Source organism: Artemia sp. Qi Xiang Cuo, chromosome 3, assembly GCF_049724085.1.
Source record: "Artemia sp. Qi Xiang Cuo chromosome 3, ASM4972408v1, whole genome shotgun sequence".
Classification (NCBI taxonomy): Eukaryota; Metazoa; Arthropoda; class Branchiopoda; order Anostraca; family Artemiidae; genus Artemia; species Artemia sp. Qi Xiang Cuo.
The window spans coordinates 8,049,394-8,062,639 of NC_142796.1; the positions used below are offsets into that span (position 1 = coordinate 8,049,394).

Genomic DNA, 13,246 nt, shown 5'->3' on the forward strand with positions numbered 1-13,246 from the left:
ACAGACAGTAGTTAATTTAGAAGGCAAGCCTGGCCTGAAATAGGGGCCATTGACACCCCAACAAAATGTATTTGAATGAAGACCCTTACAAAACCACCAAAATATTAACGAAATATAGCCGAAAATAAATAGCGAAACAGCCAGAAATGTACATTTTATGTTCTAAACGTTGAAGTTGTCTTCAGAAACATCATTTATTTTAAACTTATGTACCCAGTGATGATGGTGATGGAAAAAAGGAATAAGAGTAGTTAATTTACAGGGCAACCCTGACCTGCGGTCAATTGACACCGCAACAGAAATCACCTTGAATGGGGACATATTCTTACGGAATTGCCCAAACATCAAAGAAAAGCAGCCAAAAAAGATGAACATTTTATAAGTGATTTGATAAAAAGAAAAATGTCCGGTAAAGAAAGTACAGCGAAACAAAATCCACACAATAAAAATAAATGAGAAGAGAGACGAAGAAGAGAGGCAGGAAAAGAGAGGCGGAGAAGAGGAGGATTTAGTGTTGGCCAGGAGAAAAAGCAAGAAAAAATAACCATTAAAGAATTTTAAAAGTGTCAATACTCTATACTGCCAAGGCGTCTATCCAATCTGACAAAAAAAAAAATGTAAATAAACTGTTTTTGGACCCCCCCCCCCCCGCCCCAAGAAAAAAAGCTTACCCTCAGATTCCAGAAGAAATGCAAAGAGGCAAATTATTTATAGCCTTTAAAGACTATTTACGGGAGGGAATAATAGGGCCTCTCCCTATTTTACGTTTGATCAGTGGTGGCGTAGTGGGTTTGATCGCAGCTTGGTAAAACGAGACCCAGACTTCGAACTCAGTTGTAGCAACACACTGCAGGGCCGACAAAAGGACCTTAGCTGTCAAAAAGGGTCGTTAATCCACTATATACATACATAATACCCCCCCCCCCTAGAAAAGGAGCCTGTCTTAATCTATTATTTAAAGTGTATTTACTCATCAGCCATTATCCCTACTGAAGTGCAGTTTTGGGCATTTCTCAAATAGATTTGTCTAGCTTATCAGTTAAATCTTTTCGTATATTCAGGGAAAATCTTACCCTTAAAAATGCATTCATCCTAATAACCTGCCCCGAATAGGAGCTATCTGCCCCTGGTGCTCCAGATACTGGTATCTCATGCGTTTTCTCTGAATGCTCTTTAGCAGCAAACGCATATCCAACAGGTATTTGTCCTGAAACGAAAACAGTATTATTAGCAGCAATAAGGTCTCTATGATAGATGGGATGAAAAAATGGGAATCTTAATAGAAACAAACAAACAAACATTCTTTATAGCCATAATAGCACAGAGCTATCAGAGGACGTCACACGAGGGGGTTGCAGATATCACATGCACTGGTACGCCAGGGGGTTGTAATGTTTCTCATATTTTTTGCTTAGCATTGAACTCTTCATTTTATTTAATCATTATTTTTTTTAGTTGGTTTCACTCCTAATTATATTATATAATATTATTCTACTGATTTATTAAATTATCTCTTTGTTTATTTGAATTGTTTCATTTCTTTTCTTTTATCCTTGAAGTTTATTATCTTATTCCCTTTGGTCTTTACTTTTATATATTCATTCCCAATTATTCTAATTTATTATTTTATTCTTTTTTGTTTTAAACACTGTGATTTTTTTTCTTTTTCTATTACTTCACTGTTAGTCATTTTAGGCGCAATTAAAGATTAGGCGCAAGAAGTTCATCATTGTAGTGCACAGGGTTGCCGCAAGGTAAAAAAAAATCCCCATATTTTAGTGATTCTTATGTAGATTTAGGGATTTTCTTCAATGATCTAGTGATTTATGTGCTGATTTAGTGATTTTTTGTTTAAGTAATATAAAAAATGACTAGCAATAAATCACTATGGGTGGCAACCCTGGTTGTGCAGCCCACAGTACGGAACAAAGGACGACCGATACCGCTTGGGTGACTTTCGGGGGGGAGGGGGAGGGGAATGGGAATGAATACGGATGACGATGTGAGGACTCCTCTGCATGTTTTTGAATGACTGGTTTGTGCTTCTGGTAACATTTGGTAACATTTTGCGATGGGCATCAGAGTTTAGGCATTTTGTTTTCCAAAGCGAATCGTAAGATGGTGACGTCATTCACATAGCTTTTGAAGCATGTTTTTGCAGACTGTCTTTATGACATGTGTAATTTGCCGCAAGCATGATTTGTTTTGAATAGCAATCTTGAAGTACCAAGGTCTTTCTGGCTTAAAATTTCACACAGAAGAACCAATCAGATGGAATATACCCTTTTCCATATTCTTTTCGGATTAAAAGATATTTTTTCGCCATAGACGGCGTGAATGGCTTCCCTTTGTGGTAAACTCTTGAAGTACAAAGGACAGTGAATATGAAACCTGTTTGTTTGAATTACAGAAGGCATATCTACCAGGTGTTTGTCCTTAAATCAAAACAATGTTACTAGAAGCAGCGAGGGCTCTAAAATATACAAGATGAAAAAATCTATCTTATTAAACGAGAAAGTATATAAAATTAAACGAGATGTATATAGCCTATCCCATTATCCGGGCCTCTCTAAAAAGTCAAGTTTGGTTAATGCTAATGAAATAAAATGAAATAGGATGAATATATAACAGTTTATAAACAAATTTGAGCTATATATTTGCACATCAGGGAGGGGGGGGGAAAGCATTGCATATATTAAATACCTAACCTAACCTAGGTACCTTTTCCCCCCTCCTAAGCCCCAAAAAACCACAGTTTAATATCGTATACGCAATGAAAACCTCGCTATCATTGCCTGCTCTATAACAGTTAAGACGTCAAAAACGGGTTTTATCATTGCCTAGTCTATAGTGATTAACCCGAGAGGCCCGGATAATGGGATTGTACCTAGAAATTATATATACAATTTTTTTTAACGGCAAATATTAGAAAATTGGCATACTACTATTTTCTGGCAATTTTGACTACAATTATTTATAAGATGCTTTGTTACAAAACCCATACTGAATATCAGAGCGGAAAGCTGAAAAATGCACTCCGCAGGTGTCCTATTACGAACAAGTAAATATTTATATAGACATTTTTTTTGTTTTGGTTCGGTATTTCAAAAGACGCTAGGTTACAAAGTACAAATTCTAAATAACATTGAGAAGGTGAAAAATGTATCCCGTAAGTGTTCTATTAAGAACAATCAAACATTTATACTGACAATTTTTTTTACAATTCTGGATTCGGTTATGTTACAAGACATAAATTGTACATGAGAGCAGAAAACTGAAAAATACGTTTCGCAGGTGCTCTTTTATGAACAATCAAACATTTATATAAACTTTTTTTACGTATCCGGGATACAAGCGAGCATTTTCGACAGAAGCTTTATTTTCCAACATATTTTTTATTAAGAAAAAGGGATATAATATATTTTAGAGAAAAAAGAGAAATTCCCCAAGCATTTTAAGAGTTAAATGAGTTACGGAAAAATGACATGAATACATCATAAGACCGCAGCGGCTATCCATGACGTTTGATAAACAAAGAAGCTTCCTTCTAATTGGAAACTGTTCAATCTGGAAACATATTCATTACTGAGAGAAAAAAACTTTAGAAAAAAGAACTAAGTTCTCTTACCTGGTTTGATTAGGCAATGATATATCTTTTCTACTCCTTTCTTCAGTGAAAATTTGGCAATAGCTACTTCGCAAGGTAAGTATTCTTTTTCTTCAGTGACTACAGTGTAATTAAAGTGAAGGAAATGGAAAATGTGGTCTTTCAAGCCTGAAAAATATAAACGAAATATACATAAATACAAACATATAAATAAAAAATATATATGTAAACAAAAATACAAATAAATGAAAAATAAAATGCACTTAAAAGAGGATTATCGTGAAAAGTGTGACACACCAGAAAAAAAATATACATAAATATTTGGTTCCGGTTTGTCAAGTCAAAGACGGACGCAGTGGAAGATGAACCCCCCCCCCTTCATCCCTGACATAGATTGATCATGACAGAGAAATTCATCGTTAATATAACATTATAGAATTAATCTTTGATATGATTTATGTCGTGAATATTCAAAACCCCCTTACTGTTGAGATTATTTACTTTTAGGGAAGCAGGACAAAAACTTTTTTTCTGTATAGTTTATTTAGAGATGAAATGATTTTCATTAATATTTTTATTCTGCTGATTGGAACGACACGCGGTAGATCATTATCATACAGACAAAAATGAATTGGCCCTAATACTGAGTCTTGGGGAATTCTCTTAGAACAAAATTTTTTTTTCCTGAAACTGCATTCTGAAAGCCTGATTTTTTAAAATACATTCAAAGATAAAAGGGGGACTTTTACTCCTTGATACATCTTATAGTATAGAAAATTAAATCATACATTTCGTCTTGTCACAACACTGCTTTGTACAAAATGTCACTACGTGGCAAGACCACGCCTATATCAAGGTCTAAAAACCTACAGCCACAACATTATTTGTATACGACGAATTCCATACATATAACCGGTGTCTGACTTTCTCAAGGTTTGTCTTTTGATCCTCTAAACCAGCAGTTCCCAGTCAGTGGTTCGAACAACCCATGGGTACACAGAAGCCTCTGAGGGAGGGGGTCGCTAAAAATATTAATAATGGCGGAATCCTTATCTTAGCCAATGGCATTGAACACCAACGTAGTATAATTGATGCGTTGTTGATCAAGATCGGTGCGTTAATGTGTGTACATGCTATTAATAGCACAGGGAAGCCATGAAAAACATCCGGGTGAAGGACCTGCGAATGTAACAAATGTATGATTTTTTTAGGAGTTTCTGTACACCATCTGTCATGTTGCCCGTGCAAAATATGGCACAAACTGCCGATTGCTTCAATGTTACACTACAATTACAATGCAGTAAGGCCACCGTTCTTTATCTTTACACACTAAATTACCGTACGCAGTTGCGAAATTATCGTACAATGACTGACGTTTTTAGTGTGGCATGCAATCTTTCTCTTCCTTTGTTTCACTCCCCACAATAATCTTCATTCTACTTCAGTGTCTCGTTCGTTATGAACCAGGTAATTTGCAATGTAACTTTAGCTACTTTGCTAGTTTCGTATTTTTTTTAGTTGTGTTTGTAAATACAAGCTCAGTTACCGAATGATTGTTTGTGTTCAAATAAATAAGGGGTTGAAAACCTGAGCATTTAAGACCTCTGCTACTACATTAGACGTTGAGCAGGGTTGCCAGCATCAGCAAGGAGCAGTTCAAACCAATCTAATTTACAATCGGAATCAGATGAGAGTGCATCAACAGACAGTACTGTGGTTGTAAATAATGTAACTGCTAACCCAACCTCTATTAAAAGAACTCAAAGCATCGATACGTTGTCTGCCAAAAAAGAAAATATTCCAATGAATATCTAATGTGTGGATTGCCGTTCAGAACTGGTAATGACTATCAGAAACCATTTTGCGTTGTATGTGGACATATTTTATCATATGGATGCATGAAACCTTCTCTGTTAATGCCTTACTCACCTTCTTCAAAACAATTATTTACAAAATCAATAAGATGAATGGCAGCATGACTAGTTCGATGACCTATCCGAAACCAGAATTAGGTTTGACGTTGTAGACAATTTTTCGTGAGATGGTCATAAAAACGTCGGTGAATCATTTTTTTTTTTTTTTTTTTTTTTTCAAACAAATATAATGAGAAAGTAGCAGAAGTATCATACAGAATCAGTTATTCTATTGCCAAACACGGTAAAAACCATATTGCTCCTGAATTTTTATTTCTGATTGCTTTGAAGATGCTGTCGAGAATATGTTTGGACGAAGAATATATAAAAAAGATCGAGAAAATTCCCTTATCAGACAATACAGTTTCTAGGAGAATTAGGGATATGTCACGTGACATTGAATCTAAGGTAGTAATAATAATAAAACAAAGCCCCTTCTTTTCAATTCAAGCGGATGAAAGGACTGATGTTTCGAGTTTATCAATTTTGCTTGTAATGGCAAGACATTCGAATAACGATTGATAAAAACCTTGATCAAAGACGTGATCAGCTTAATCAAAACCTGTTCCTAAGCTATCTCGTCGCTGAAAGTTGCAGAGGTGGTGACGCATTTAATGCAACTAAAAGTTATTTCAACCAACATGAAATCGGCTGAAAATTGTGCTGCGGAGTTTCTGCTGATGGAAGTACATTAATGTCTGGCTGTAACAAAACCTTGAGGGGTCGCATCAAAGACGTAGCTCCACGTGTTTCTTGGAGCCATTGCGCTATCTCTAGGCAAAGTCTAACTTCAAAACCCCGTCCTCATTCATTGAAAGAAGCTCTCGACCAAGTAGTCAGTCATGAATTATATTAAGGGAAGTGCAACAGAATTAAGACTATTAAGACTATTTTGTGAAAATATAGATAGCCTACATGACGCATTACTTTTTCATACAGAGATGCGATGGTTATCTCAAGGAACAGTAGTCAAAAGATTGTTGAAGTCTTTTTAGATGATAAGTTTTTTCAGTTGGCTTCCAAGTACCATGATTGTAATTGGCTTCACCAGCTTGCGTACGCAAGCGACATTTTTTTCTTCTTCAGAAATTAATAAACTTAATGTAGAATCGCAAAACCGAACCATTAACACTTTCAAGGTATCTGACAAAATTGATTCCATTATAAAGAAATTACAACATTGGGAATCCTGCCTCATTAAGAACCAGGCTGAAGCTTTCGACAATATATATATATATATATATATATATATATATATATATATATATATATATATATATATATATATATATATACTACAGCCTCTGCCTGATTTATATTCCATTATTAACGTATTAATCTGCGCTTGACTTATGAACTGCACTGCATTCAACTTGCATTTCAGAAAAATACTTACGGTCAGTATTTTTCAGCGTCACAACTGTATTCCTTATATAATCAAGCATTTCCTTTTTAGCCTTTTTCTCTCGCTCCGAATCAGCATTTCTTTCAGCCATGGATACTCCATATGTGTCAAACTTTTTGGTTGGGTCGCTTTTCTGCTTCTGTTTCAGTTCTTTGGCCATTTTTTCGTATATGGCCTTTTCACTGGCATTTAAATTCTGCAAAACAAGATAAAGAACAAATAAAAAAAAGCAACACCTACGTGGACTGTTTTTTTTATATGCAATCGAACTGTTTTGAGAGAGTACGGAACTTGTAAATCCTCTAGTTCTTTAAATTACCGCTCCCGTCTTAGCAATCCGAGGCTAGCTAGCTCTGCGGTATGGTCACTTACTTCACCAGCCGACTCAAACACCCACCCACCATATTTTCAAATTGGAACCAACTGCAAACGGCTGGAAACACCCCAGAGGTACCAGGCACAAGGTGGGTAAACGTCATCCACAGTTGATTTACTACCCTAAGCATTGAACCAAACAAAGCTCCAATTATCGATCAGAATAGACCATTCTGGAAACAACTAGCGCCACTGACCTCTGGACGTTCCTTCGAGGTTGATAATGCTGCCGAGCAAGAGCTAAAAGTCAAGTCAAGAACTCATATAGCAACACAAAAAAAGGAATGTAAAAACAGATTTAGATATCCTATTTACTTTGGCCTCTAACATCTCCTAAATGGTTCGATTTTCAATTTTAACGAATGTAACATCTTTTTAACTTATCAATAATTGGATTGCAATTAAATGAGTACTCCAGACTCTCACAAGTGTATCTGATAAGCTTAATTTTCAGGGGCTGTTTACGCTGAAGCGAAACTAGGGGATAGTTGACGCATACTAGCTGGTATAGTCAGCTAAAATTTTTAGTTTGCTGTATTCCTTGGGGCATATAAGAAAACTCTATAATTCTTTTTTGCAATGGATTAAGTATACAATAAATACATGGTACTAGTCCCCCCAAATTTTTTTTTTCCAGAGGTGCTTCATATGGAATGGGTGGTCCTATAAAATCCCTTTCCCCCCAAATGCATCCGATAAAGATAGCCATTTTACAGTTCAAAGATTAGATAAAAAACAAACTCTGGAGTCGACACAACCCTCCGGGGACAGGCGTTATAAGTTATGGTTTGAGGAATATATGGTTCTTATAGAAGGGATGCTCGTATAAATTTCAGAGAAGGCTCATTTGATTGTAAATTCTAAGTTCTACTTCACTTTTTAAGAGTCAAAGCAGATCGGAGGGCAACTAGCCCCCCCCCCACGTTCTTTTTCCCAAACCCGTCCAATAAAAACTTTAATCCAAGCATTGACCTAAAGAATATGGGTAACTTATAAAAGTGGGATACTTGCATAAGGATTTTATGTAAGTGGCTGTCGTATAAACTTCAGAGGTGGTTCATTTGATTAGAAGTTGAAATTTCTACTTACCTTTTTATGAGTCAAAAAGGATCAGAGGGCATCGAACCCCCCCCCCCCCCACACACACACACACACACAGACACAGTCTTTTCCCCAAATGCATCCGATCGAAATTTTGAGATTGTCATTTTGTCATTGTCATTGTTGATTTTGAATTGAAGTTATCAAGTATTTTGCAGTAGGTTGCATATGGTTGCATCAAGACATGGCTAATTGTAGACAGAGAAAAGCCAAGACAGATAGCTCAAGTAACTGAGAGGCAAATGTTGAAATGGCTGGGGCTGTACGGGTAAATGGCGGGAGTATGCATGACTCTTTTATTGGGCATATACTTGTCAGGTTAGTTTTGGGAAAGGCATGCGATTGCCTGTCAAAAACATCGGGGTCAGCATAACCCCCCAAAGCCCAAAAAAGGGTTGTGACTTATGCCCTGAGGGCATATAAGGTTTTTATGGAAGAAGTGGTCATACAAACCTCGGAGGGGATTCAAATGATTGGAAATTCAATGTTCTAATTCTATTTTTAAGAGTCAAAAGTGATGCGATGGCAACTTGTCCCCCCTCCTCAAACCTCTTTTTCCAAAATGCGTCCAATAATTTTTTATATAGCCATTTTGTTTAAATTCCACAAAATAAGTTTTTTAAAGAAAAGTAAAGAACTCCATTAAACCAAAAATGAGCAAAAATAAAATCAAATAATCTACCAAGCGTAAAATTACCACAAATCAGCATTGAAAACAAAATTAAACCAAAACAGACAGAAATTATAATAAATAACCGAGTCAAACTCAGAACGAGCAGAAATTAACATGAGTAGGGTTCAAAACCCCTATGCCTTCCCAAGGCCGGAGCATAATTTGCACTTTAAAGTTATAAAAGTAAAAATATCTAAAAAAAATTCAGTAAAGTAAAAATTATGTTCTGGCCTTGGGAAGGCATAGAGGTTTTGAGCCCTACTTATGCTAATTTCTACTCGTTTTGAGTTTGACTCGGTTATTTAGTGTAATTCCTGTTCGTTTTGGGTTTAATTTATTTAACAATGCTGACTTGTGGTAGTTTTACGCTAGGTAGATTATTTGATTTTATTTTGGCTCATTTTTGGTTTAATGGAGTTCTTTACTTTTCTTTGAAAAACAAACTTTGTGGAAAAAGTTTTTTAAATTAATTTCTGTTCTTTTATATTGACATAGTCTGTTCAGGGAAAAAGAAAATAATAGTTTAAATCTTTTCGGTTTTTATGATTTTAGAGTTTGGCTTGCTATTTGTATGCTGGAAAATTTTTCCACGAATTTTTATAAGTATACGCCCTTTTAAAAATATGGACCAAATAGTAGTGTTTAATTTAGGATCACACCTCCCCTATTTGACCTGAAAAAGAAAACTTGATATCATTCGCAAAAAAAAACTGTCTAAGCTCTTTGACAGCTTGGATACATTTACACTATTTTGATTTGGTTAAATTTTAAGAGCAGAAGTAGCCCCGAAAGTTTGAACATAATACCCTCAGTCGTTCTTGGGATGCTGCTGAGATGCCTAATTAGGAATAAGCATTAACATGGTGCATTTTGATTTAATCTTAAGGCAGCATTTAGTTTTTAAACATAATGGGCGAATTGCATATATGTGGGGGATTGACTTACCCAATAGCCCAAGAGATACAGTTACAAGACTATTCAGCTATGCTGAACAAAATAGCTATCTTAAATTTCGATTGGAAGTATTTTGAAAATTATGAGCTAAAGAAAAGGGCTGATTGCCCTCCAATCACTTTTGACTCTTAAAAAGGGCACTAGAATTTAGAATTTCCGATCAAATTAGCTCCTTTAAAATATGATACTACTTGCTATGATAGAGCAGCGCTGCCTATGATATTGCTCATTTACCCTTTTAATGCTTGCATGCGTATAGTTTTTTCGTTTAATTGAAACTCCCCCTAAACGTTTCAACTTAATGCCCTTAAGTGTCAGTAGTCACAGTAACCGTAGAAGTAGTATCAAAAGTATACACAGAGAGTCTTCTGACTAGTTCAAAATCTGTCATAACGTTTTCTGCTCGTAACTAATTTCTGCTCGTTTTGAGTTTGACTTGGTTATTTATTGTAATTTCTGTTCGTTTTGAGTTTCATTTATTTATCGATGCTGATTTATGGTAGTTTCACGCTTGGTAGATTATTTGATTTTATTTTTGCGCATTTTTTGTTTAATGGAGTTCTTTACTTTTCTTTAAAAATTTCTGTTCGTTTTATATTGACAAAGTCTTTTCAGAGAAAAAGAAAATAATACTTTAAATCTTTTCGTTTTTTTTTAAGATTTATATTTTGGCCTGCTATTTGTACGCTGGAGAAAAATTTTCAGCAATTTTTAACAACATACACCCTCTTAAAAATCTGGACACAAATAGAAGTGTTTAATTTAGATTCATGCCTCGTCTAGTTGACCTGAAATGGAAAACTTGATACCATTAGCAAAAAAAATCTGTATACTTTCTTTGATAGCTTGGATATACACTTACGCTATTTTTATTTGGTTAAATATTAAGAGCAGAAGCAGCCCCAAAAGTTCCAACATAAGACCCTCTGTCATTCCTGGTATACTGCTGAGATGGCCTATTGGGAGTCAGCATTAACACAGTGCATTTTGATTTAATCTTATGGCAACATTTATTTTTTAAACATAAAGTCAGATGGAAGGGTGGGCGTGGGAGGGGGATTAGTTTCCTTCCAGTCACTTTCGACTATTAATAAGGGTATCAGTCCCTTCTATTTTTAATCGAATGAGCCCTTTTCGAAGTTCCTACAACAACTCCTTCAATACAAAGTGCCCTGGTCTAAACAACAACAACAACAAAAAAATAATACATTATACCCACATCGATCTTTACTATAAAGATGTCAAGCCGTCCAATCACTTTCGGCTATTAAAAAGGGCACTAGAACTTTCGATTTCCAACCAAATGAGCCCTTTTTGAGTTTCTACGACAACACTTCCTATAAACACTTTATATGCCCCGAGGGCATAAATTACAACTCTTACCCTAAGGGCTGTGAGGATGGTTGTCATCCTCTAAGACCTAATTTCCAGAACTTTCAACTACGTTAAACAAAATGGTTATCTCAAAATTCTGATTGGATGTGTTTGGGAAAATGGTGGGCGTGAGAGGGGCGTTAGTCTTTCTCCAATCACTTTCAACTATTAAAACAGGCACTAGCCCTTTCAATTTCCAATCAAATGAGCCCTTTTGAAGTTTCTACGACAACGCTTTCAATAAAAACCTTATGTGCTCCCAGACGATAACATGCACCCCTCGCCCTGAGGGCTGGGGGGGGGGGTTGTCATACGCACAGGTCTCATTTCCGTAATTGTTTACTACGTTGAACAAAATGGCTATCTGAAAATTTTGATTGGATGTGTTAGGGGGAATGGTTGGCGTGAGAGAGGGGTTAGTTACCGTCCAATCACTTTCAACTATTAAAAAGGGCACTAGTTGGCTAGTTGCCCTCCAATCACTTTCAACTATTAAAAAGGGCACTAGCCCTTTGAATTTCCAATCGAATGAGCCTTTTTTGAGGTTTCTACGACAACGCCTTCTATAAAAACCTTATATGCCCCCAGGGCATAACTTAAAACCCTTGCCCCGGGGGTTGTGGGGGAGTGTCCTCCTCAAAAAGATATTTTCTATCTGGAAATCAACTACGCTGAACGAAATGGCTTATCTCAAAAAGTTAGATGATTATGAACAGTACCATTGACTTGATTCTTTGTTGTTGTTGTTGTTTTTTTGTTTTTTTTTTTAGTGAAACATGCCCCCGAAACTGACCCGGGCACTGCCGTACTGGATATAACAAAGACAATGAGTGTTAATGTTCGTAGAGAACAGATGTTGTCCTTGAACCGTTTCAGACTACCGAACACACCGTCGCCCGTTGTGCCAGTTCTCGTTAAATTTGCGACTAAAGATATGGCGCATAATGCCTTCAAAGGGAAATCAAACCTCGCCATTTCAGGTATATTCGTTACTAAAAATCTTACGAATGCAAAAAAAATCGACTCTTGATGGTGCAAGAAACCGATATGATGTAAAGGCCGTACGGACTGATCATGGCCGTGCTTACAAGCGTGAGCAAGCTGATAACTACCTAAAACGCATACGTTCGCTTGTTGAAACTATTTAGTTTTTAGTTCTATTTGTGATTTTGTGTTTTGTTTCTTTTTTTTTCAGAATTTCAGTTCTAAGTTCATATTTTTTTTCTTTATTTTTCTTGGTGGGATGATGAACTTAGTTTACTTTTTATATATGTTGTATGATATTTCTTCATTAAAGAGATTTATGTGTAATCTAATCAAGCTGGGGTGAGTTGTACGTGATGAATCCTAGTTTGATTGAATTTGCCTGAATCTAGCTCCAATGACGTCCTCTCCTTGGGTGAGCGACTACTTCAGCTTCAAAATAATCCAATTGGTGTTGTTAATTTAATAAATAATTCAATAGGTTCGTATAATAAATTTATATCGAATTCCCATTTTTCAGCTGTTAGTAAGTATATTTGGAATTTAGATGCAGTTTCCAAACGAAGTGGTAGGTTTTCTGTGCTTCAGCTAAATGTTCTAGGTCTTTGCTCGTCATTTGATGAGTTAAAACAAATAGTACATAGTGACCATCCAGATTTTATTGGTCTTTGCAGAACTTTCCTCGATTCGAAAACTGAATCTCTATTTCATCTTTCTGGGGATAAGATGGGGTATTTGAACCATATTAACATGGCTAAAGGTGGCCTTGCTGTCTATGTTTCGGAATATCTTCAGTACTCTGTAAGACATGACCTGTCAAGAAATGAAGAAGGGATTTCCGAACCCATGTTTATTGGGAT

General features: G+C 36.0%; 1 protein-coding gene across 2 annotated transcripts in view; it reads right to left on the reverse strand.

The window, feature by feature from the left end:
• The window catches only part of mael (germ-plasm component protein maelstrom), an 82,499-nt gene that overhangs the window by 28,981 nt on the left and 40,272 nt on the right, over window positions 1-13,246 (reverse strand). For both annotated transcript variants that reach the window (XM_089108457.1, XM_089108458.1), the window contains exons 3-5: window positions 6,917-7,121; window positions 3,629-3,775; window positions 1,074-1,207 (exon numbers count right to left, since the gene is read on the reverse strand). In XM_089108457.1, the coding sequence (XP_088964583.1) occupies window positions 1,074-1,207; window positions 3,629-3,775; window positions 6,917-7,121 (486 nt within the window). The remainder of the gene's footprint in view (window positions 1-1,073; window positions 1,208-3,628; window positions 3,776-6,916; window positions 7,122-13,246) is intronic.